The sequence below is a fragment of the Macaca fascicularis genome, chromosome 4, assembly GCF_037993035.2.
Source record: "Macaca fascicularis isolate 582-1 chromosome 4, T2T-MFA8v1.1".
NCBI classification, from domain to species: Eukaryota; Metazoa; Chordata; class Mammalia; order Primates; family Cercopithecidae; genus Macaca; species Macaca fascicularis.
In genome coordinates, this window is record NC_088378.1 from 20,757,299 (window position 1) to 20,784,882 (window position 27,584).

The 27,584-nt window shown below is 38.2% G+C and overlaps 1 protein-coding gene across 2 annotated transcripts; it reads right to left on the reverse strand.

Moving 5' to 3' along the window:
- Positions 1–1,243: 1,243 nt before the first annotated feature.
- Positions 1,244–14,733, reverse strand: FAM162B (family with sequence similarity 162 member B). 2 transcript variants are annotated; one of them, XM_005551663.5, is made up of 4 exons: positions 14,419–14,733; positions 14,160–14,268; positions 10,735–10,843; positions 1,244–1,742 (listed from the first exon to the last, which is right to left on the reverse strand). In XM_005551663.5, the coding sequence occupies exons 1-4, from the start codon at positions 14,588–14,590 to the stop codon at positions 1,644–1,646; spliced, it is 489 nt and encodes a 162-aa protein (XP_005551720.3). In that variant the 5' UTR covers positions 14,591–14,733; the 3' UTR covers positions 1,244–1,643. The 2 variants fall into 2 exon arrangements, with proteins under 2 accessions (XP_005551720.3, XP_073893032.1); XM_074036931.1 differs by lacking the exon at positions 10,735–10,843.
- Positions 14,734–27,584: the final 12,851 nt, after the last annotated feature.

Consider the following 27,584-nt stretch of genomic DNA (forward strand, 5'->3'; position numbering starts at 1 on the left):
TTATGTACATCTATTGTGTACAAATTTACAAATTAAAAAGAAATAAAGAAGCAGTGCCTTGGTTCATCCAAGACACAGACTCATAACAATGCTTCATGCCTTCTCTAAGAGTTAGGATTCAAAAATGAGATTATTGTCACCGGAATATATATTAACATTTTCATTTTCAAATCAAAGTAAGCCTTTTTCTAACAAAGTATAGTTATGTGCCACATAATTACATTTTGGTATAAGATGAATGAGCCACATATACAACAGTGGTTCCCAAGATTATAGGGAGCATACATAGAAGCCTGATATATGGCACTTGGTATTGGCACTGCAGATCAAGTAGGGGACATGACTGATATTCAGTAATGGTGCTGGGACATTTGGTTTTCCATATGAAAAGCACATATAAATAAAAATATAAACACTATCTAGGTTTGTGTAAGTACACTCTGTCATGTTCATACAATGATAAAATCACCTAACAATGCATTTCTCAGAACGTATCCCCATCATTAAATGATGCATGACTGTGTAAGTTTGATTTTGCTCATTAGTTTGACAATAAGAACTGACTTTGTACCTCAAAATGGACAGGCAGACATCCTCCACAAACTGATTGAGCTAATTATGTAGCTTCAAGGTTATGATGGAAAATACACTTAAAGCACGTGAACTATACAATATGCCAGAAGTTATATCTTTTATAATACTTACATATATGGTTTAAAAAAATAACAAATGTGAAGTTAAAAATGTGCAGGGATGAGATATGTAATTTTAAAAAGTTATTTTAGGGCTTAAACAAGTTTGAGGATCATTAATATATACCATTTTCTTTCTCTAACATTTTTGTCATTTTTAAAATTGCTATTACAATTACTGTTTTAGTACTTTACCATTTTAGGAATAGGTTTTAGAATTAATAATTCAACCTATTTCACCTAGTTACAAACTATGAAAAGAATAATCAGAGGTACTACCCAGTTGCTAAATACAGTGAAATTTTAGTTGAAAATTAGTTTTGATTTTAATGAGCCCTTAAAGATTAGTTCAACCTAATTTTAATGACATACACAATGTGCTCATTTTAGCATTATATGTAGTGGCCAGAAACTGTGCCAAATATCAAAATAAATTGTGGTATGTTTATCAACAGAATACAGCAGTAACAATGGATGAAATAATGGTACACACAATTTGTGGGTTAACCTTATAACTAATGTCAAGTAAAGAATCCACACAAACAAGTGCATAATGTACAAATATATTTATATAAAGTTCAAAAACAGGCAAAATGAATCAAAGGTGATGAAAGTCAGAAAAACTGCTATGTTTGGGAGGTAATGGCTGAGAAAAGGCAGGAATGAAGCTCTCAGGTGTTGCCGATATTCTACATCTTCACCTTGGCAGTTGTTACACAGGTGTTCCCGACATAAATATCTATCAGACTGTATACACTTTTGTCCACTTTTTGAATGCATCGTATACTTCAGTAAAAGTTTACTAAAAAGTAAAAATAAAAAAGACGTTGTACTTCTTGTTACCAAAATAAAACCATGGCAGATATTTTGGTAAATATTCTATTTTTCCCATCTTCTACTGTTGCTGATGACAGGGATGGTATTCAGGTGAACACTTTGTTACTTATAATATCATTTAGCTTTAGCCTGTGCAGCCAGTGCAGCTTCTTCACGCCACTTAGCTTTCTTTGCCAAGTTCCAACTTGTTAAGGATTCATGTCGTTCTACAGCCTGTGGGGGAGGGGGGAAGAAATATATATATATAGTTATATATATAATACATAAAACTATATATATATTTATATATTATATATTTATTTAATATAAATATATGTAAATATATAAAATATACTATATTAATATATAAATATATATAGTTTTATATATTATATATATAACTGTTACTCTCTGGAAACTGGAAAAATTTGTATTTCAGATAGAAATACACAGGAGAGAATAGAATTAGAATTTCTAACATATGTTAATAATGGGAAGAGAGAATAGACTGAATGGGTAAAGAGGCCATATTCAAAGTTATGACAGCATAGACTTTTTCAGAAGTGAGGAAAGCTGTAAGTCCTCAAACTGAAAGGCATACAAAGTCCTTAGGGAAATAAATAAAAATTTAATATATATTGATGGATACCTAGTGTGCATCTCACACTTAATATAGCCAAAATAGAGAGTTGACATATTTTGTTCCCCCTGCCTACCAGTCTTTCCCTAGCCATACACATCTCAATAAATGGCAGTATCATCCACCTACTTGCTCGAGTCAAAAAACCCAGGCCTTTTCACTTCTTTATTCCATTTTCTTTTCTGCTTCCACAATGAATTCACCACAAAGTTCCATTCTTTTTATTTTCCCAAATTTATCTGAACTTGCTAACCTTTTCTCCATCTCCATCTGCCACAATTTCTTTAAGGTACATGCATTGTTATTAAAAATGAAAAATGAATTGGGGACGGGAAAGTGGGACAGTGGTGGGACCATTTAGAAGATATTACAATCAACCAGGCAATAGATGTATATTGGTATGTCAGGAGAGATACTGAGGAGTGCTTCAATTTGGCTATATTTTGAAAGTGGAGCCAATGGGGTTGCTGATGACTTATCCATGAGCAGCTAGAAAGATAGAGTTGATATCAACTGAGAGGAGGAAGACAGTACAGAAAGCAGTGGCTTAGGGTTGTACGGGGGAAGATCTAGAGTTCAACTGTTGACACACTAAGTTTGAGATGTCCATTAGACATCCAAAGGGAAATGTTAAGTAAGCAACTGACTATATGAATTTGAAGTGCAGAAGGAAGATATTAGCTGAAATATAAATTTGAGAGTCCTTGGAATGTAGAAGGTATTTAAATCCAGAAGACTTGGTAAGATCATCAAGGGAGTGGGTATAGATAGAGAATGGAAAGACTAAAGACTGATCCATGGGGAGATTCCACTGTTATGAAGTCCAGGAGAATAGGAGAAACTGGCAGGGTCAACTTGGAAGACGTGGCCAAGAGACAACCTACGTGAGGGTGGTACCACGGAAACCAAGTGAAGAAAATGTTTCATAAAAGATAAACAATTTTCATTCCCAATGCTCTCACTTCAGAGCTTCTGAGGATTTTTATGAAAGGACAATGGCTAGTATGCATTCTCCAACAAAGGGTAAGTGAAAAATGCCACATTGGCCTATTCCAGTGTTTTTCATATATCCATTTATAACCAGCTATTTCCCTATGTGCCAAAAATATTCTTTTCTTGGTTGAAGAATGGGAAGACTGGCTACTGTGTGCCAGAATTCCTGTAGAGGGGTGACTTTGAGGTGTAGGTAGACCAAATTCCTTTATAATCCTGATATTCTCAACCTAGACATATTTCAGCAGCTCCAGAAGATTGAACTCAGATTGAGCAGAATCCAAGGGAGGGAAGATACTGATTCGGCAGAAGAAAATATTTGCTAATCAGCAGAATTGTCAACTGCCTCTCCAAAATGTAATGAGATTTATCAGTACCCAAGTGTACAAACGTAGTGTCATATTGAGTCTGAATAAACAGTCTTCAAAGTAGGATAAGAACTACAATGTCCACTGAGGTCAAGAAAGCAATAGCAACACATTTCATCTTTTCTTAAAAAGAAAAACTGCTAACATTTAATAGAATAGTTGAGGAATAGAGAATTCCTATGTCAGAAGTTAGAGATATCTTGAAGAACCTGGACCATTCTATAATACAGAAGAATATAAAAGCACATCTCACTTTGTTGTGCTTTGCTTTATTGTGCCTTTCTTTCTTTCTTTCTTCTTTTTATTTAAATTGAAGGTTTGTGGCAACCTTGCATGGAACAAGTGTATAGGCTCCATTTTTCCAACAGCATGTGCTCACTTCGTGTCTCTCACATTTTGCTAAGTTTTGCAATATTTCAAACTTTTTCATTTTCATGACATCTGTTATGGTCATGTGTAATCAGCGATTGCTGTTGGTACTACTGTACTTGTTTTAGGGTGCTACAAGTTGTGCCCATATAAAAGAGCAAACTTAATTGATAAACATTGTATGTATTCTCATCACCCACTAGCCAGTCTCCCATTTCTCTCCCTCTGCTTGGGCCTCCCTATTCCTTGAGATGCAACAATATTGAAATTAGGCCAATTAATAGCCCTATAATGGCCTCTACATGTTCAAGTAAAAGAAAGAGTTGTACATCTCTCACTTTAAAAAACTAGAAATGATTAAGCTTAGTGAAAAAAGTCATGTTGAAAACCAAGATAAGTCAAAAGCTTGGCGTCTTGTGCCAAACAGTTGACCACGTTGTGAATGCAAAGGAAAAGTTATTGAAGAAAATTAAAGTGCTACTCCAGTGAACACCTAAATAAATCAAAACAGCCTTATTACTGATATAAAAACTGTTTTAGTGGTCTGGAAAGAAGATCAAACCAGCCACAGCATTCCTTTAAGCCAAAGCCTAATACAGAGCAAAGCCCTAACTGTCTTCAGTTCTGTGAAGGCTGAGAGAGGTGAGAAAGCAGCAGAAGACAAGTTGGAAGCTAGCAGAGGTTGGTTCATGAGGCTGAAGGAAAGAAGCTCTCTCCATAACATAAAAGTGCAAAGTGAAGCAGCAAGTGCTGATAGAGAAGCTACAGCAAGTCATCTAGAAGATCTATTATAGCTAACATCGTTGATGAAGGCTATGCTAAAAAACAGTTTTTCAATGAAGACAACATAGCCTCATATTGGAAGAAAATGCCATCTAGAACTTTCAGAGATAGAGAGAAGTCAATGCCTGGCTTTAAAGCTTCAAAGACAGGCTGACTCTCTTGTTAGGAGCTATTGGCAGCTGACGACTTTAAGTGGAAGCCAATACTCATTACCATTCTGAAAATCCTAGGACTCTTAAGAATTATAGTAAATCTACTTTGCCTGTGCCATGAATGGAACAATGAAGCCTGGGTGACAGCATATCTGCTTACACAGCTTTCTGAATACTTTAAGCTCACTGTTGAGACTTCTCAGAAACAAAAAAAGTTCCTTTCAAAATATTACTTCTCAGTGACAATGCACCTGGTCACTCAAAAGCTCTTATGGATATTTACAAAGAGGTTAATGTTTTCATGACTGCTAATACAACATCCATTCTTCAGCCCATGGAAAAAGGTGTCATTTCAACTTTCAAGTCTTGTTATTTAAGAAATACATTTTGTAAGGCTATAGTTACCATAGATAGTGATTCCTCTGATGGATCTGAGCAAAGTAAATTGAAAACCTTCTGGAAAGGAGTCACCATTCTAGATGCCATTATGAATATTTGTGAATCATAGGAGGAGGTCAGCATTAATAGGAGTTCAGACAAAGCTGATTCCAATCCTCATAGATAACTTTGAGGGGTTCAAGGCTTCAGTTGAGGAAGTATGAGGAAGTAACTGCATATGTGATGGAAATAGCAATAGAACTAGAATTAATAGTGGAGCTTGAAGACAAAATTGAAGTGCTATAATCTCATGATAAAACTGTCACAAGATGAGTTACTTCTTACAAATGAGCAAAGAAAGTGGTTTCTTGAGATGGAAACTACTGCTGGGGAAGATGTTGTGAGCATTGGTGAAATTAGAGCAAAGGATTTAGAATATCACATAAAGTTAGTTAATAAAGTAGTGGCAGGGTTTGAGAGAACTGACTCCAATTCTGAAAGAAGTTCTACTGTGAGGAAAATGCTGTTAAACAGCATTGCATGGTACATGGAAATCTTTCATGAAAGAAAGAGTCAATTGATACGGCAAACTTCATTGTCATCTTATTTTAAGAAATTGCCACAGCCACCCCAACCTTCAGCAACCACCATCCTGATCTGTCAGCAGCCATCAACATCAAAGCAAGACCTTCCACCAGCAAGAAGATTACAACTCATTGTGTACTGTAAACATAACTTTTATATGCATTGGGAAATCAAAAAATTGGCATGTCTCACTTTACTGTAATATTCACTTTATTGTGGTTGTCTGGAACTGAACCCACAATATCTCTGAGGTATGCCTGTTTTCATTCATTTCAATACTGTTAGAATAGATATTAATAAATAAGAATGGTTTCTTGTTTGGCCAGAAAATGACATGGCATCTTTAAATACTTATATGGATAATTTTGTAAGCTTAAACAAAGTCTCTAAACAATTTATGGGGTTTTGAATCCATTTGGTACAAAATTCAAAACTACTATATCTTCCAATTATTTTGCAAGAATGAAATAGCTGAAGAACATCAGGGAGGGTAAGAAATTACTGGGCATATTTCAACAAAAGCTTTGGCATAGTTGGTGGATAAAATTAAGTATTAGCACCACCATTTAGTAATCACAGCTAAAGAGATATTTCTTTTACTGGATCTATGTACCAACAACATGTGGCATATTTTCAATTACAATATTATAACGAATATAAAATTGCAAAATTGTAGACAGTAATAAAGCATTTCAATTATGTTATTACTTGAAAATATTATGTTAATATATAATATGGTATATTATATGTCATACATATTAATACAATTTTAGGGAAAATGTTTTTGTGTCATTCACAAACAAAGTGCAATTTATTGGAAGCATGCAGTGGCTCACGCCTGTAATCCCAGGACTTTGAGAGGACAAGGCAGGAGGATCACTTTGAGCTTAGGAGTTTGAGGCCAGCCTGGGTAACATGGCAAAAACTAATTTCTACAAAAAATACAAAAAAAATTAGCCAGGCATGGTCATTCATACCTGTGGTCCCAGCTACTTAGGAGGCTGAACCTGCAGAATCCCTTGAGCCTGGCAGGCAGAGGATGCAGGGAGCCATGATCGTGCCACTGCACTCCAGCCTGGGTGAGAGTGAGACCCTGTTCTCCTCCACATCCCTCCCCCCGCCGCCAAAAAAAAAAGAAAAGAAAAAACAACACAAGCAAAACACAATTTATGTAAATTAAAGAAAAAAGAGGTGGAGAGACCAACTGTGTCAAATGCTGATAGGTCAATGAAGATGAGTGTATCATTGGTGACCTTGAAAACAGCAGTTTGGTGGAGGGTTTGAGGCACCAGCCTGATCAAACAGGGAATGAGACAGGAAATCAGAGACAGTGTATGTAGACAGGTCTACTGAAAAGGTTTGCCACAGAGAAATGCAGCTATATCAAAAGAAGTTTTGTTTTTGGTTTTGAAGAGGGAAATAGAAATATTTCTATGTTTTGATAAAAAATGATACAGTAGAGAAGAAATAAAACTAATGACGAGCAAAGAAACCTGAGAATTCCTGGAATGAAATTCTTGAAAAGGCAAAATGGAATAGGATCCACAGCACAATTAATAAGAGCTTCTAGATTGGAGCAAGGATCATTTATAATAGGCAGAAAAGCAAAATATACAGGATTATGTGTCATAAGACTGGAAACTGCTCCTTGGGCTGCTACAATTCTCTCAGTGAGGTGAAAGGAAAGGTCATCAATGGGGAGGACTGTGGAAGTGTAAGGTCTGAGGAGACAGAAAGCATGAAATAGTTGGACGGCTAGACTTCTTTTCCTGTGTTTAAGAGGCATGTGCATTTTATTTTCTGCAAACTCTGCCTTTTTGTATCTTTTGCCCATTTTTTTTTTAAATAAAAGGTTGTTGCTGTTTTATTTAGTGGAGCTCCTTATAATTTAAGAAAATTAGCTCTTAGTTTGTGATCTATTTTGTATTTCTCCCGGTTTGTCATTTGTGTTTTTACTTTATTTATGGCACTTTTTTACCAAGCAGAATTTTAAATACATTTATATGATTAAATTTACCTATCTTTTCTTTTGTATAGCTTCTCAGTTTTGTTCTATATTTAGAAATGTCTGCCCAACTACTCTAAAGAATTCCCTCATATATTCTTTTGGTGATTTTAAGGCTTCGCATTTAATGTGAAAATCTTATATCCAACTGCAATTTATTTTATGTAGAAAGTATAGTTGTAATGTCCCAATATCATTTCTTGACTAATTTATCTTTCTCCACTCATATACAGAGTCACTATTTCATATATTAAATCCCTATGTAGTGGGTTATTTATGTGATTTGAATTCAGTTCTATTAAGTTGCCTATTTGTATGTCAGTACTGCAGTTTTAATTATTGTTGTTGTTTTGTTTTAATATATTTTAGAGCTAGTCCTCCCTTAGAACTATTATTTTTAGTATTTCTTGTATATTTTGCTTATTTTTATATATGAATTTTAGACTCCGTTTGTCTACCAAAACAAATCCTATTGCTGTTTTTATTGCAGTCATGTCAACTTTACAGACTTAGAAAAGTTTGATGTCTTTAAAATGTCAAGTCTTCCTATTCCAAATAAAAATTTCTTAGGTTATACCTTTTCTTGTGACCACTGGTAGTGTTTAAAAGTTGCCTTTATATAGATATTGCTTGATTTTTAATTTCATTCTTATGTGCCTTAGCTTTTTTTTGTTTGTTGCTATTCTAAGTAGGGTCCTTATTTCTGATCTTTCTTTTCACTGGGTTTTGAATAAAGAGGAGAGTGAAAACTTTTAAATCTTGTCATATCTTGCTTAAAACTCTTCATTGGATTCCCCAATGTATTTTTAAAAACCTGAACTATTTGCAGTGACCCATAGGCCGGATACTATCTGGACTCTCCCTGTTTCATACCATCTTCTCTTTGCTCATTATACTCCATCCACACTAGCTCCTTTTTATTTCTTAACACACCAGACCCTTTCTCATCTCTAAGCTTTGCACATGCAGTTCTTTCCTTCCCCTGGTCTTCTCATGGCTAGCTTATTCTCATCCTCCTCAGAGAGGACTTGCCTGACCACTCCATCAAAAATGGCCTCTCCTAGAGTGTTACTATTTTATCATCCTGTTCCTTTCCTTCATTGCACTAAGAATTCCTCAGATCTTTTTAGTTTATGTGTTTACTTGATCACTCTCCATTTTCCCTACTACAAAATACCTGTATTTTAATTCCATGATATTCTAATAATAAAATGCAGAGTGCCTGGCATGTCTCAGGTGCTCAAAAGTGTTTAGTGTATTAATGATTGAAAATCAATGTTTGCTGTCACATTTTTGGAGAAGAGGAAACAGCAATAACTAATGCTATACATAAAACTCAATTTATTCTCAGTTGCTACTTTTTGTGTCAGATTCACACAGAGAAAAACCCTGGCTGTTGATTTATAGTAGAATTATATTTGAAATATGGAATTTTAATAGGAAATGAAAAAATCTTTCCTTCAATTCAAATCATATGTATTGAAAATAAAATGACGACATCAGTAGATCTCTAATAGGCCAACTTGCTCATAAAATATATATTAAGTGTAATTGGTCTTAATGTCTCATTTGGAAACTTGTGATTACTATTAAAAAACATTAAAGTGCCATTATAAATAAATTATTAGAGGGTGATTCTAAGTACACAAATTGTCTAATCAGTGTTTATCTTTTTGATGTAGCTGAGGCAATACACCAATCATCAAAATATTCCTAGAAACTAGAGAATCATCAATTTGGCAGGCAGTCATTTATTTAAGGTTAGGTTAAAAACAAAATATTATCAAAGTTATTTATTTACATGCTTGAGTGTTGAGTCCAGTAAACATTAAAAAATTTCTCATTTGGTGAGAACCATTTCATGGCATAGATTTTTTTTCCAGGCTAATAGGAATGAAAAGACATTTATATAATATCAGTAGGCTTGTAAGTCCTAATCCCTGCGTGAAGTTAGTGGGCTCAGATATACCTGGGCACCTGAGGAGTAAAGGACAGAATCACAGAATTGGGCAGAATAGTAAATAGCTAAGTATGCCCAGAGAGTGAGGTTTATGGAGCCAAGCAAACTATTATGAATGATATGTATGCACTATTGAAACGCAGTGTTCATAACCAAAAATGTTATAATCCAGGTCTAATGGCTTCAGTTGCAGGTGCCACGATGAGGAGGGGCACTGTTAAAATGGAGTGTGTTGAGAACAGCTCCAAGGTACAAAGAAGTTGTTAGAGTGGTTAAAACTGAAGAAGCAAATACTCTTAAGGATGTGTTAGAAATGTCAAAATACTTGTGGGGCTGCTCTTTGTGGTAAAAAGTGACCAGTAGATGGAAGGATTTTGGGAGGCAGAACACAAAATTAGAGGGTAGTCAGCTCTTAATTTCCCTCTAGAGGTATTAAACAGAAACCATACATTGGGAATGGCAAGGAAAGGGCTGACATACAGGATCCAGACACACTAGATGACCTTGGCAATCACTTCCAACCTTTGCATTTCTAACTAGTTCATATCTCTGTGCAACAGCTAATTGAGTTCCTGATATAATGAATGACCTAGTCTGGATAACCTTCAACGACAAAGTTCTCTGTCTTCTGCAGATTTTAACCAGGGTGTAAACTGTCTTGTTTTTGTTTTTAAGTTGAAACAAGCATTTGTCCCTCCCGGTCATATAGTGTTGATTTGTTGACTCAAATTTCCATGAACGAATTTGTCTCCAGTATTTTATATATATATGACTTCAAGTCTCAAAGACAAAATTGTTCTTATATTAAAAGACAGCAGTAATCCTGAATCGAGAGCAATGTCCATGACATTTCTTAAAATTCACCCTTTGGTCTAAGGAGGTACTCACCCTTTTGGTGAGATACTCTTTTAAGGAGGTACTTAAAAAGAGGTACTCACCCTTTTGGAGGTACTCACCCTTTTAACTGACTTGCCCTCTTAAGGAGGTACTCACCCTTTTGGCTGACCCTATCACAGCAAAGCAGGCGATAATTGTGAGTCCAATCATTATGTAACAAGCTTTCACTCGAGCTTTGTTTCTTGCAGTGACTATCATTTCTGGCCTAAATGAAGATGTGTATTTTGTTAAATATGTATAAGTAATATGGTTTTCTGACAGGCATGATAGATAATTTGCCTTGTAAACATTCCAAAAAATTCCCTGAATGCAAACTGCATTCGATGACATTTTCATGTGAAAGACATTGAAATGCTCGCTGGTTATTTTTACCAATTTCAAATTAACAAGTATTTATTCAGATCTTAAACTAATGTTAGCCATTATGAAATCACTGTATAGAATATTAGTTTCTAATTCCACGAAATATAACTACTAAAGAGGCTAACTTGCTCTCCATTGTTTTTATTCACTAAGTTGGATAAAGGAAGAGTTAAAGCATATTTAGCCTCTTTGTTAAGTAGGCTTTGTTTTCCATTTGAACAGTTTTTTTTTTAACTCATTTTCATCACTTTGTTTTTTTCACTGGCCTCCCAATCTCTTGTCCCTTCACATGCTACCCCAAAAAGACACTATTATCCAGTTCGTGAGAATGTCTGTTAGAAAAATATTTCCTTCATGACTTTTGCAATAATTTTTTTTTTTTTTTTTTTTTTGAGACGGAGTCTTGCTCTGTAGCCCGGGCTGGAGTGCAGTGGCCGGATCTCAGCTCACTGCAAGCTCCGCCTCCCGGATTCACGCCATTCTCCTGCCTCAGCCTCCGGAGTAGCTGGGACTACAGGCGCCTCCACCTCGCCCGGCTAGTTTTTTGTATTTTTAGTAGAGACGGGGTTTCACGGTGTTAGCCAGGATGGTCTCGATCTCCTGACCTCGTGATCCGCCCGTCTCGGCCTCCCAAAGTGCTGGGATTACAGGCTTGAGCCACCGCGCCCGGCCAATAATTTTTTTTAAAAAGTGATCAAAATCACAATAATTTGCCAAAGAAAAAGATAAAAGAGACCTTCATTTTCATGTTATTATTATTCTGAAATTTGGTATACTTAAATTTTAGATATTCTTATTCATTCATAGTTTTATGCATGTTGTCCAAGATTTTAATAATACTACTTACAAAGTAGTGATACAAAAGCCATCATGCCTGTGGGACTTTTACGTTGAAATAAACTTTAACAATTTTCAATAATATGAAGTGGCAGTTTATGAATAGGCATAAAGAATTTCATTCATAAGAATATATTCATTGGCAGTCTTTTCTATGTGAAGTTTAAATAGAGTGTAGTTGCATTGAAAAAAAAATCCAGAAAGACAAAGTTGCATTTTCTTTTAAGAATAGAAAACTTTTGAACTTTTCCACTGGTTGAAAGACTATAGAAAACTCCTATGTAGCCTATTTTCTTTAGATTTTAGGCAGAATGATGTAAGTTTTAAGATGTTAGTTGCAAACAGGTCCAATTAGTGAGTATGGAGAAATTATTAGATTATATTTGCTGCTAACTTTCATTCCAGATGGAACTTAGAAGCTCTGATCTTTTTTACCTAGTCATTTGTCTTTAATCTATTATAACAAATTAGTTTAGCACTGAGAAAAACAAGACAAAGTACAGTTATTATTAAACATAATTAGTGTATGATACAAAAATAGGTCACTTGTTCATTATATGTCCATTAAAAGGTAAAAGCTGTTTACATTGTAAGTGTGACACTTAGTTTAACAGGAATCTCTCTCTTAAATAGTAATGCTTAAAAAATTATAGAAAAATAATAAAATGAAAAATACTCAAATACTTTTTGTTTCCAATGCAAAACTGCAATGCTTTTTATAGGCATCTTGTTCTTAGTGAAGTGTTCCTGCTTATAATACATCTTTTGACTATGATCTTGGGGAAATTGTTTCTGTAAAATGAGTCTGTTCACACATACAGCTATGTTAAATGCAATACTGGGCATAGGTTTTCTCGACGAACAATATACAATAATGTTGGTTCTTTACACTCTTGATTGCTCGGTTAGGCCACTAGAAATAAAAATTCAAACCAATTGAGGGTGGTGGCTTTTTAATTTTAATTATTTTTTACTTTTGTTTGGCATTTAATGTATTAAATTTTCAGGCATCAATTACAATTCGATAACCAGAGCTTATGATGATGAAGACTTTTGTGAGGCTAAGTTTTGCTTTCAGCTAAGTCTGTAGTTTGGAGTGTATAGATCTCGTGGAAAAGTAATCTTAGAAAGTGCCTCTGTAGTTGAATAAATACTGAAAACGGATTCAAATGCAATGTTATTTCAAATTCCATGTCCATTTCCCATTTAGTGACTTGCTCCAATAAAAGAACGAAAATGCTTCAGAATTCATTATTGAGTGTACATTTCCCGCCATGTTCTCCCACCCCGCCCCCATCTATCTGAGATGCTTTGCTAACTGATAAACTGCAATTGTTTATAAACAATAACATTGCAGGCACCATGTGAAAAACAGAAAAATAGGCCCAGTTTCCATTTTCCATTCTAATAGGCATTCATTACATTGTACAAATGCACAGAATCTCTAAAATCCTTCTTTCACGTTATGGCTTTAGTATTTTTTTTTTAAGGTAAACTTAAAAAGTAGTAGATTGATTTTATTCTTAGTTTCTGTCCCTCTCTTTTTTACCCAATCCCTTGTAAAAATGCTGCAAAGGTTTTTGGGCTTGGCAGAAACAGAAACTTTGGAAAGATTTTTTTTTACAAGTTACATTTACTTATTATTAGCATTTAATTTACAGGTTACATTACTCTAGAGGGGGAGTTAATAGCTTGAGTTTTATCTTCTGTCTTGGTGGGTTTAGCATGCTGAAGACGCCCATGGTGCTGACTCCCGCGCGTCCCACCCTGAGTAAACCCGGAGCCTCGAGGGCTGCAGAAACGCGTCCGCCAGGCGTCTCCTGCCCCAGAAGAGGAGGCCGCATGGATGCGGCTTTTTTTCCAGAGACCCGGCCCCGCCCAGCCGCCCCGCAAGCCAAGATCAGGGAACCCCTTCCTTGGGTGGGGTAGGGGGGCGCCTCCGGCCAAAGCGTGGATTGCCGTCTGGCGTCCCCGCAGCCATCCGGATGCTCGCGAGGACCGTGGCCTGTTTGGCACAAGAGCCCCACTGCCTCCCCGTTCGGGGCTTGCTGGGGACCGGCAATCTGGGCGATGCTGGTGTCCCCTGAGCCTCTCAGTTTTCACCCACCTTCTGCAATCTCCCTGAAAGCTTAGTTGACTCTTGACACACTGCACTGGAGGCGGGGTGTGTGTAGGTGAACTCCGTGTGTGGTGGGTGCTATTGCTAAGTGTTGCCACTGCGGCCGCTTTCGCTCCTAGGTGGCCGCGGTCGGAAGGTGGGTGACCCCGCACCCGAGCGGCCGGGGACCGACTCTCTTCCGCGCGGCGCTCGCTACACTTACGGGATCCGAGGCGGGATCTCCTCCATCGATTTGAAACGCCCCGTCCACAGCAGGATTTTCTTGTCGAACTGCGAAGGCCGGCGCTGCGCGGGAACTCGGTGAATCTCCCCTGCAGCGAAAGGAAACCAGATGGACTAGGGAACTGACTGACCGGCACAGAGGACCAGCGCGCCCTCAAACCCGACTCCCGGGCCGGCCCCTGGCTGCCCTCCCGCAACCTCCCCGCTCCCAGTACCTCCCCGTCCGAGCCCTGGCTCACCGTGACCTTGGGGCCCAGAATTGCTGGGGGCCCCGCCGCTGGAGTAGCAGGGGAGACCCCGGGGCGGAAGAGCCTGTGCGGGCCGCCGCGTGGCCTCGAGAGGCCCCCCGGGGCCGCAGCGGACTGTTAGCCCGCGGCCGAGGCGCAGTAGGCTCCCGACTGCCCTGAGCATGCTGCCCGCTTGTCCCGCGCCGCACCCGCACCTCCGGACCCAGCCACAGGCGTTCTCCCCGCAGCTGTCCTTGTCCCGCCCTGCAGCGCCCCGGAGAGCCTGGGACGTGCAGCTGGAACCCCTGGCGCTCGCACACTCAGTTCGCTGTCCCCGTCTCCGCCCCCGGCCAGCGACCCGGGATCAGGGCGTCAAGCCCCTAGGGGCTGGTTCCTCCGGAAGTCAGCCTGCCTCCGTTTGAAACAGGCTCACCACTCCCTGAGACAGTGCGTGCAGCTCCTTTTAAATTCTTTGTATTGAGTAGAAATGTGTTTCCGCTAGGCTTTTAGCCTTTGAGTCCATCGTTTGTTCCCCAGGAGAATAAATCTAAATCCTCTCCTCCAGGAAGAGACAACAATCCTCCAAGTGCAGGAAATGAAGACATTTCCCAGTAAGTGTAAGGGCACTCCACGAACTTCTGGATGAGATTTCTTGAAGTTAGCTCCTCACTTCATCCTCTCCCACCCCCATACCTTTTCTCTTTCCTATGGAAAACAACTCAGTTCCTCCAACTGTCTTTCTCTATCTTTTCTTCTTCTTTTCAGAGACAGCCGCTGGCTCTGTCACTCAGGCTGGAGTGCAGTGGCATGCTGATAGCTCACTGTAACCTCGAACTCCTGGACTCAAGTAGTCCTCCCGCCTTAGCCTCCAGAGTAGCTAGGGCTTTGGTCGTGCGCCACCAAGCTCCACTATTTTTTTTTTTTTTAAGAGATAGGATCTCACTATGTTGCCCAGACCGTTCTCCAACTCCTGGCCTCAAGCTATCCGCTGGACTCTGCCTCCCAAAGCACCGGGATTACCGGCATGAGCCGCCATGCCAGCCTCCTACCTCTTCATCTCAACCCACAAACTCTCCACACTCTCTTCAACATGTGCCTTTCTTCTGTCACCTTCCACCATCTCCTCTATGCTAAAAGGTAGAAGAATCTATTATTTTCAGGCATTGAATGGTAACAGGGATTCAGATTCAATGATGGGAGAGAAGCGTTGTACAAGCAATTTACTGATCTTGTTCCACAGACAACAGACCTCCTGCCAAGTCAAAGTGCTCATCAGCCCAGCACCAGGCCCAGCTCACCCTCCTCTCCTGTCACTGCCTGTGAGGTTCCCTCCTTATCTAGACACTGCTTTACGCTTGTTGGATTTCTAGATATTTTTCTTCCTAACTAGACTGTCAGGCTCTTGAAGGCAATAACTTTTCTGTAACTGCCAGCCCAGTTTTTTTTTTCTTTTTACGTAACAGTGTTAAACAAAAAAGGAGGGGTTAATAGTTCTGCGAAGACATGCATTTAGAGGAGCGCTTGCAGAGGGACCATGCACTTTGCCTTCACACCTAGGTTTAAATCCCAGATTTGTGACTTAAAAGTTGCACAATCGCGAGCAGTAAATCATTTAAGTTATAAGGCTTGGTCTCTTTTGTAAAACCAGAATTCCTATCTTTTAGATTGATTCATGCGATGACCACCAATAACCAACTATGTGCCAGCTACCTCTCAGAGCTGGGGATAGAGCGGTGATGACATCAGGTGAGGATGAAGAAAAATAAAACCAGGTGAAAAAAAATAAGCAGGAGTAGAGTGAGAAGATATTAGAAAGCATGGTTAGCAATGTCCCTCTAAATGTCCCTGGTGTGTAATAATACTTCAGAAAATAATGGTTTCTTTCCCTTCACATTGTTTAGTCCCAAAACACAAGGGTATTTTAATTTATGATATCTCCTCTGGGGAACTAGGAGCTCCCTGACCTTCAGGATTTGTTATTATATTCCCAAGATATAGCTGAAAACTTGGCACTTAGTATATATTTAATAAGTATTTGTTAAATAAATGAATAGATGAATACAAGTCTTTGAAAACAGAATAGTCTGCACCTAGGCTAGTTTAAGAAAAGACTAAGATGCGGCCAGGCACGGTGGCTCATGCCTGTAATCCCAGCACTTTGGGATGCCAAGGCGGGAGGATCCTGAGGTCAGGAGATCGAGACCATCCTGACTAATATGGTGAAATCCCGTCTCTAATGATAAAAAAAAAAAAAAAAAAAAAAAAAAAAAAAAATTAGCTTGGGCGTGGTGGCAGGTGCCTGTAGTCCGGCTACTTGGGAGGCTGAGGCAGGAGAATGGTGTGAACCGGGGAGGCAGAGCTTGCAGTGAGCCGAGATCACACCACTGCACTTCAGCCTGGGCTACAGAGCGAGACTCTGTCTCAAAAAAAAAAAAAAAAAAAAAAAAAAGACTGAGATGCTTGAGGACAATCTATGTCCTTTTAAACTTCATATGTCCAGTGTATCATGTTCCTTACCACATGGCAGTCTCCAAATAAATATTTATAAAATTCAACTGAATGAATTCCTGCCTGAGAAAGTATGTTACCATAGCTAATACTGCTCTTCCATTATTAAATGTGTTTTTTTCTATTAGTATTTTATTTGTCTTCACATCACTGAGACGGAGTATCCATAGAGCTAGCGAAAGCTACCTCTGAGAAACAACCAATTGTTAATAATTCACTAAGAAATATTAAACAAGAGAAATACGTTTATTTCCCTGGAGGGAATCAAATGTCATACATACACACAGGGCTTCTATTTCGAGCTTCTCCAGTATTGCAGAACTACAGGTCAACAGAATAAGCTCAAGTCATGAGAGAAAGAACAATTTGCTGTTCTCTATCCCTGATGGGATTAAAATATCACTATTCGGCAGTGGTCTTCATAAAATAAATTACTTACAGCTGCATTAGAGATTTTTTTCAGTTCTATAATTAGAACAAATTAAAAAAAATTGAATAAACTTTTAATACAATAATACACTAATTATATTCCTTTATTTCTTTTTCTAATGAGGACAGCACATTTTTATTTTATTTATTTTATTTTTCGAGATGGAGTTTCCCTCTGTTGCCCAGGCTGGAGTGCCGTGGTGTGATCTCGGCTCACTGCAACCTCTGCCTCCTGGGTTCAAGTGATTCTCCTGCTTCAGCCTACCACTAAATGGGATTACAGGCACCTGCCACCACACCCGGCTAATTTTTGTCGTTTTTTAGTATAGATGGGGTTTCACCATGTTGGCCAGGCTGGCCTCGAACTCCTGACCTCAGGTAATCTGTTTGCGTCTGCCTCCCAAAGTGCTGGGGTTACAGGCATGAGCCACCATGCCTAGCCAGCACGTTTATTCACTAAACAAATATTGATTGAGTGCTTTGTACGTGCTGGATACTGTTTTACTCCTGAGGTTATAGCAGGTAACCAAACAAAAATCTCTGTCCATCACAGAGCTTATTAATCCATGTGGTTTTAGTTTACTCACTCTGTTCTACGTTATTTTTCATTTCAAAGGTTCATGTAATTTGCAGTTTGTTTGAACATATGATTGTCAGTATTGTTCCTTCAAGCCTTGTTTTTGATTAGAATGGCTCACATGTTCATTTTCTATAGCTAATTTAGTTACTTCTTAAGATACACTGTTATAACTAGGACTAGATTTTAAATAAAGTAATTCCATAAACGCTGGACAGTGTGGGTAATTTTTTTTTTTCTTAATTGGAAACTGTGTGCTTCTTGCTGGACCAAGGCAGAGGATGCAAAGATAGAGCTGTAGTGCTGCCCCTGAGGAGTTCTCAGTTTAGCTGGGATGAGGTTCCCTCATCAGGAAATGACTTGCTCCCAAAGGAAGGCCTGAGCGGGACTTTAACAAACTTGTTTCTCAATCCCCTGCTAGTCTTTCTGTAGGGAAAGTGCTGAAGTGACAATTTATCTCTAGACTCAGCTCACAGGGGTTTCCAGTGCTTGGGGTAACCTTATTAAGTGGGTGGTCCAAATGAGAGCCTGATTATTCATTAGGCACTAAGCATATGCTTAGGACACCAACAACAGAAAAGGCACCGAAAACATGAGGGAGCGTTTTGAAATTATTCTGAAATTTAGAATTAAAACAACAACAACAACAAAAACCAAAACAAACAAAACAAAACAAACCTCATGGGAGCACCAGAAATTTGTAAAATGTCCTCACACTTGTTTTCTGAATATATATTTACATATGGGTTGATGAAGGCCATAGCATTTTCAGCACTGAGGATGCCAAAGGTCTTAATTTGGCCTAGGTTCTTAGGGTCAGAGCTCATGATAACATCAGAACTTATTCCGGTTGTGATCTTTTTTTAAAAAAAAAAACCATAAATCAGATCATCTGTTTATCCTGGCAAAACATTCCAGTGGTTCCAAGCACATTGTGCTTAGAATAAAATGGAAACTCTTTACCAGGGTCTACAGGGCCCTGTATGACTTGGACCTGCCTACCTTTTCAAGCTCAACTCCAGCCACTCCCTCTTTTCTATATGGTCCAGTCACACAGGTCTCCTTTGACTTTCTCAAATGGGGAAAGCTTGCTCTCATGTCAGGGTCTTTTCATTTCCTTTCATCTCACATGCTCACCTCTTCCTCATTTTTTTTTTTTTTTTTTTTTGAGATGGAGTCTCGCTCTGTTGCCCAGGCTGGAGTGCAGTGGCGTAGTCTCAGCTCACTGCAACCTCTGCCTCCTGGCTTCAATCAACTCTCTGGCGTCAGCCTCCCGTGTAGCTGGGACTACAGGTGCATGCCACCATGCCCTGCTAATTTTTGTGTTTTTAGTAGAGATGGAGTTTCACTATGTTGGCCAGGATGGTCTCAATCTCCTGATCTCGTGATCCACCCACCTCCGCCTCCCAAAGTGCTGGGATTACAGGCATGTGCCACCACACCCGGCCATCTTCCTCATTTTTTAGGTCTCAGTATAGCTGTCACCACCTTCTAGAGGCCTTTCCTGTCCAAGCTAGCGAAAGTTGCCCTACCCCTCCTCCCACCCTCTATTTCATTACCGTGTTTTCTCCTTGGCAATTGCCAATCTCTGTGTGTTGCATACATGCTTTGTCTCGAAATGCAATCTCCATGACCAGGGAAACCCTGATGGTCTCGGGACATCACTATATGATGGTCAGGATATAACACAGTACCTAGCACACTTGCAGATTCTCAAATATGTGTTGGATAAAGGAATGGATGGATGACAGATATTGCCTGACCTCATTCCAACAGAGCTCTCAAAAAAAGAAGCATATTTTAAATTGTGTCCATTTTTGTCTTTTCCTCTTTATACCTCAGCTCTTGGTGGTTTGGCTTTTTACCCTGTAGTTCTGCTCAAAATGAGATGTCAAGCAAGATCAGTGAGCTCTACTTACAGGTCTTCATGTTACTCCTCTTGATTCCCAGTTTCACTTTTGTAGTTCAGTCTTTTATTATCTCTCAACAATCCTATTATAATGACCTCCAAAGCATTTTCCCCACTTCTGGTTAATTCTTTCTCCAATCCTTCCTTTGCATAGCCTACAGAGAGCTTTCTAAAACATGGTTGTAATCATGCAAAACTTTCATGGTGCCAAGCTCTTCCCTATTCTTTCTCTAACCCTAACTCTCAAATCTCTATCCACAGAATACAAAAACAGCCCTGAGGCCAGGCATAGGGGCTCACACCTGTAATCCCAATACTTTGAGAGGCCGAGGCAGGAGGACTGCTTTGAGCCCAGGAGTTCCAGACCAGCCTAGGCAATATAATGAGACCTCGTCTCTACACAAAGTTAAAAAAGAAGCCGGGCATGGCGGTGCAGGCCTGTAGTCCCAGCTACTTAGGAGGCTGAGGTGGGGGGATTGCTTGAGCCTGGGAGGCAGAGGTTGCAGTGAGCCAAGATCGCACCACTCCACTCCAGCCTGGGTGACAGAGTGAGACCCTGTCTCAACAAAACAAAAAACAAAACAGAAAAACAGCCCTGGAAAAAATCACAATGATTCTGGGAGGGTTCTTCCAAAGTCTTCTGCTTTCATACTTTGCATGGTCCGATTCAAATTCTCTGTCCTTGTTATATCCCCAGACACAAAATGTCACTAACCACAGGAAGGTAGTTCACATTTAATTACTCTATGGTACTAATAGTGATGTACAGCAGCTATCAACTAACATAACGATTTAGTTCTGGCTTGGAGGGCTGGGGTAAAAATTGTGTGTGTGACCAGTGCTCACTAGGGGATGACTGAGTTGGTTGAGTTGCTTGTTGTCCCATTGTTTTAAACATTAGTCTGATAAATGCATTCAGGAGAAAGGAGGTTTGGTTAACTATTCCTGCAGATAAGAACAGTTCAAAGCCTTTCATATTTTCAATAATACAAAGCTTTTGTTTTAGAAGTTGCAAATCTGAAATACATGCACATTGGAACAAGACAGCAAAAAAAAATAAGTCCATTTGCAAGGGCTATGTCACTCCCATTCTTTAGCAGAAAGGTTATGTTTGTCTAGTTATGTAGTCTAGTTCAGTAGCTATCAAGACTTTCTTATATATGTCACATTGTGTGCAATTGCCTAATCACTTTATGGTGAAGCAGCCTCTGGACCCAATGATTAATTTCAAACTCTTAAGCTCTGAGTAACAATTTTGCATGACCAAGTTAGCATTTTATCATTCCAAGAAATTAAATCTGCTACAGGCTTTCCATCCTTAATCCACAATAATGACTACATGGTTCAAATCTGCATGCTTGGACAGAATTTTCTTTTTCTCATTTCTTTGAGATGGAGTCTTGCTCTTGTTGCCCAGGCTGGAGTGCAGTGGCGCAATCTCGGCTCACTGCAAACTCTGCCTCCCAGATTCAAGCGATTCTCCTGCCTCCGCCTCCCAAGTAGCTGGGATTACAGGCATGTGCCACCACGCCTGGCTAATTTTTTTTTTTTTTTTTTTAGTAAAGACGGGGTTTCTCCATCTTGGTCAGGCTGGTGTTGAATTCCCGACCTCAGGTGATCCACCCGCCTCAGCCTCCCAAAGTGCTGTAATTACAGGTGTAAGCCACCACGCCCCACCTGGATAGAGTTTTCTGATGACTTGCTAGTGCTTCTGCAGCTCCTCATCCCATACCACCCCCTCATAAACATAGGTGTCAGCAAAATTAATCACACTCATAATAGATACACAATGTAATTTCCTACCTATGTAGTTACAGTAAAAGAAGGTTGTTCTCTCCTAATCACCATGAATGATGCCACCTCAGATTATCTTAGGACAACTACCCCTTGTCCTACATGCGTTGGTGTAATTCCTCTTTAACTACTCTAAACCACTTGACTCTCTCTTGGATTATAAGGCCATGTTCTCTTCGAAATTGGAAACCAACCTATTTGAACATTCTGCCTATTCAGGGGTAAAAATCAACTCATCAAAATACTTTTTTTTCCTGTTCCAAATCTTTTTATTTGAGACTACTCTTACCGATTTCCAATTTGCAGTGTAACCTTTTTTTTCATATTTCTTGTTATACCACTATCTACAAATACTAACTTAATAGTTTATCATCATGATAGCTAAAATTTACCATAAAATTTGTTAAAGATAATTGGCAAGGAACTGTTACCAAAAATCATTTAATTATCAGTGCTCTCTAACAAGACCTCTGTGCTAGGTTAAAATACCAAAATTTAGGGAAGTTTTTCAAAATTGAAACTGGATAACCTAAGGCACAGAATGTTTTGGGGATTAAAAATCAGCTATTATATTTTGCTCATTCTTTTTCTTCTTTCATTCAAATGCAAAGTGTCAAACGTTTACTCTCAGAGGCCCAGCACTGTACCTATCTAGCCAAAAATCTACCTATACCATGCTATCCAAAAATCAAACCCTAAACATTGAAACAGCTGCCTCCTTGAATATATACTTAATTATTTTTGGAATGTCAGTGTCTACTTTGACTAAATAATAACTCCAAAGAGAAATAATTTATGGCACCTACAGAATGAGATGTATTAATTCAGTAATGAAGCTCTGCTAAAATCATGCAAAAATTTTTGATGGTGATGGAAACTCTTGTACTTCAGCATCTTTATTTCTATTACTACCATTATGTTCTGAATTTGAAGTGTTTCCAACGTTTTTCTAATAGTCATCTAAAACCTTCAAAGCTAGTTCCTAAAAAGCTAGACTGCTCTAAAAAACTCTTTAAAGAAGTGTTTGAAGCACTTGCTAGTTGTATAAGTGCTTTATTTAAAAATTGAATTGTAAGGTCGCTTTTATATATGCTACAATAATTGCTTTCATAAAATAAATTTAGTTATATATAAGTGAAAAATGTCGTGCCTCGTATAGTAATTGGTTGCATTAAGTACAAGATGAATCTCTATCACAATGTACAAATGCACAAAAACGTACAGAGTATACAAAGGAGAAAAACATACAATTTTAGGGAAAGACTAAAATGTAAATTACATAATACAATACATTAAAAATGTTAGTAGTAGTCACTAAATACAAACTATGGCTATTATAATAATTGTAGAATATCAGGCTATATGAGGAGGCTCAATAAATGACACCTCTGTTTCCCATCAATTTTAAAGTAGTTGAGATATAAAAGAATAGTCTGCTAATAGCAAAGCAAAGTTTACCTTTATTATTCATAAAGTTGATTGAAAGCTATGGCGTCTGCAGGCAGTGGCCTTCCTAGTACTGAGCCCTAGAATGACATTGACTGACTTATGAAGTCCTAGACTACCTGGACCTGCAGACCCCCCAACCATGCCAGAGTCTACTTTATGAAATGAATGGCATAAGGAATAGACCAGAATGTGTCATTCCTCTTTGCAGGTAGCAAGATTCATAGAAGGGGCTGGGCCAAGTAGGCTCAGTTTTGTTTTCTTCCCTCAACTTCAACAATCACTAGGAGACTTCCCTAGGGTGAGATCACAATGTTCTAACATTGTTTTCATTATTCAACAAATGTTTCTAACAAATGTTTTCATTATCCAACAATGTCTATGAAATGTATCTATATTACTACTGTTGCACTAATACATTCATTTTACATGCTCTGTAGTCTCCTATTTTTTTTATACATTGCTTGCCTATTCTGTTTTTCAATTTTTTACTATTGTAAAAGATGTTTCAATGAGCGTTCTTGACAAATTTCATCGGGTACATGTGCAATAGTTTGTTTTGGGGTATTTACCTAGAAGTGGAATTTCTGAATGGAAGTGAATAAAAATCTTTATTGTATTCATTATAGATGAAAAGTAGGATTTGATAGAGCATGACAATAACGTAACTTTATTCTCCTAACTCCCCTGCACTCACTCCTCATGCTATTCCTTAAAGTCCATCCTGTGGACTATTTGTTCTCTGCCGCTTGGATGAAATATTTTGCAGGTTTTAAACATGTTAGTACTTTTAGAATCCATTAGTCATTTTTAGTGATAAGAACAATCTCCATTATCCCTGCCTACTCATAAATGGGGAAAAAAGAATAATCTCCATTTTTAGAAATTAAATATCTAAATCAGTGCAATACTAGATATTATGAAGCTTATTTATTTAAATTAAAAATATTTATTTATCTATTCTCCTTTTTGCCTTTCTAAAAAGTTTATTTCAATAGTTTTTGGGAAACAGGTGGTGTTTGGTTACATGGAAAAGTTTTTTAGTGGTGATTGCTGAGATTTTCCTGCACCCGTCACCCAAGCACTGTACACTGTCGCACATGTGTCGTCTTTTATCCATCACCTCCTCCCAATCTTCCTCCTGAGTCTCCAAAGTCCATTATGTCATTCTCATGCCTTTGTGTCCTCACAGCTTAGCTTCCACTTATGAGTGAGAACATGCAATATTTGGTTTACCATTCCTGAGTTCCTTTATTTAGAGTAATGGTCTCCAACTCCATCCAGGTTGCTGTGAATGCCATTATTCATTCCTTTTTATGGCTGAGCAGTATTCCATGGTGTATATATATACTATATATATATATATATTTTAAAAACATTTTCTTTATGTTGATTGATGGGCGTTTAGGCCAGTTCCACATTTTTGCAATTGCCAATTGTTCTGCTATAAACATGTATGTGCAAGTATCTTTTCCATATAATGACTACTTATCCTCTGGGTAGATACCCAGTAGTGGGATTGTTGGATCAAATGGTAGTTCTATTTTTAGTTCTTTAAGGAATCTCCATCCTAGTTGCACTAGTTTACATTCTCACTAGTAGTGTAAAAGTGTTCCCCTTTCACTACATCCACGCCAACATCTATTATTTTTTGATTTTTAAATTATAGTCATTCTTGCAGGAGTAAGGTGGTATCTCATTGTGGTTTTAATATGCATTTCCCTGACAACTAGTGATATTGAGCATTTAAAAAATATATTTGTTGGCCATTTGTATTGCTTCTTTTGAGACTTTTCTGTTCAAGTCCTTCGCCCACTTTTTGTTGAGATTTTTTTTTTCTTGCTGATTTGTAAGACAAATCAAACACTAGGGTTTGATTTAGCTCTGAAGCTCTAGCATTTCACATAATTTCCTTCCATGAAGGCCATAGCTATGATCAGCATGGAGCAACTGACGCTTTGCTCCAGGAAACTAACTTTATATGATGCATACATTTCGAATGAAGAGTTTTAAAGACTTTGAAATTGTAATTTTTATTTCATTTATATGTTGAAAATGCAAGTATATCTTTAGCGTCAAAGAAACCCTTGAATTTAATACTGAATACAAAGAGTTAAGCTGGGAAAATCAGATGATATTTAGTGTTTATTATAACAACCAGTGAGCCGGGACACACATTATGAAAGATACTTGAAATGCTGAAATAATTTTTCTTGTTGCTTGTACCAGGGGTTGAATATTGTAACACTGGAAAATGTTTACTGAATGAATAAGTAGTGAAAAAGTTAAAAAGTATTTAATGATTTTTTTTTTTTTTTTTTTTTTGAGACAAAGTCTCGCTCTGTTGCCCAGGCTGGAGCGCAGTGGCTCAATCTCGGTTCAGTGCAAACTCTGCCTCCGGGTTCACGCCATTCTGCTTGCCTCAGCCTCCCGAGTAGCTGGGACTATAGGCGCCCGCCACCACGCCTGGCTAATTATTTGTTTTTTATTTTTTTTTTATTTTTAGTAGCGATGGGGTTTCACTGCGTTAGTCAGAATGGTCTTCATCTGATCTCGTGATCCGCCAGCCTTGGCCTCCCAAAGTGCTGGGATTACAGGCGTGAGCCACGGCACCCGGCAATGATGATTTTATTCGTATGCATTATAATATTTGGAAGAAAGGACAATTTTTTTTTTTTTTTTTTTTGAGACAGGGTCTTGTTCTGTCTTCCAGGCTGGAGTGCAATGGCGCGATCTCGGCTCACTGCAACCTCCGCCTCCCAGGTTAAAGCGATTCTCTTGCCTCAGCCTCCCGAGTAGCTGGTACTACAGAGACCCGCCACCACGCCCGGATAATTTTAGTAGTTTTAGTAGAGACGGGGTTTCACCATTTGGGGCAGGCTGGTCTCGAACTCCTGACCTCAGGTGATCCATCCGCCTCGGCTTCCCAAAGTGCCGCGATTCCCAAAGTGCCGCGATTCCCAAAGTGCCGCGCCGGGCCATAAAACATATTTTTTAGTTTTATTGCCTGTATTCTTCAGTATTGTAATAAACGGAAACATCGATATTAGTGCTTATCACGAAATTGTTCTATAAATATTCAGTGAGGGTCTTAGTTCCAATTGCACTGTTCTGTCTATAAATAAAAAGTAAAAATATAATTGCCCACAAGGTGGCAGCAGTATCTTCAAATCGTTCTACAAATAACCGAAGAATGGGGCATTTTACTAAGTTCCTAGAGTCGTCCTCCCACTGCCCTCAGCTATCTCACAGTCTGTATTCTGTAGCTCAAATATATATTTTTTCTTTCTGTCCTTTTTCTTTATCTTTTGGTTGTAAAAAAGTCTAAATATGGGCTATTCTCAAGCGTCAGAAGGAAAAGTGAGGCAATTAGAGTCATTTTGCCTATGTCTGACATGCTTGGAATCCAATTAAGAGTTTAAAGTCACTCACACAAAAACTAATCTAATAACATTCTACGATAGTCTTTTCACTAAAAATATACATGGTTTCAGGCATGTGTTTTTTCATGATTCTTCTCAGCCTCCAGACAATGGCAACTGGCATTCCATTTACTAGAAAGTGATTGTGCTTTTAGGACATCCAGTTCACATTTATTACATTTCTAGTGTAATTAGTGGCAATACAGCTTCAAGTTGACCAGGAACATCTTATTCTTGTCACATGTGCAATTTCAATAGACCCCATTAGGTTTAAAATATATATTGTTAAATAACATTACAGGTAGTATAAAATTATCTCATATTCCCACATTCTGAACACAAACTATTTTCTATTTCTCTATGCTTCTTTAGAATGTTTATCCACATTTATACAGAGTTCTGTTTTTCCTCTTTATCCCACATATAATCATTCCTAATGGAGAGTTCTACAGCACCCATAACATTTTGAAAATTTCACTTATTATTTCATAAACATTTCAATTTTGCAGCATAATCTTTATTTTTGTAAATGGCATCTTACTATTGTGTTATAAAGATATAGTTCATTTTATTTCTATGGCGGACACTTACGTTGTTTTTTATTTTACATGTTGCAATTAATTACAGTATGGATGATGTTCTGGGTGGGTTTGAGTTCAGGTATTTTGTTTAATTCGACTATAATTACTCTAATATTTGTCAAAGCATGTGTCCTGAATTTGATTTGGATTCCCAACACCTGCAAAGAACTATGTAAACGTGTGTGTGTGTGTGTGTGTGTGTGTGTGTATGTGTGTGAGAATGCCAACAATTTTACTCCGGGATATTGACTTAAAGAAACAGTTCAAATGAAAAAAATATCTGAGTAATATAATGTTTCTTTACACTTTAAATTCTGGGAATATCAGCATCTCTTTGTTTTGTGTAACTAATGCTTTGCTTTTTTTTTCTTTTGGCATTTCTTTTCTCCTTCTCCTTTTCCTTCTCCTTCTTCTTCCTCTTCTTCTTCTTCCTCTTTTTTTTTTTTTTTTTTTTAATAACAGGATTTCCTTCTATCACCCAAGCTGGAGTGCAGTGGCCTGATTTTGGCTCA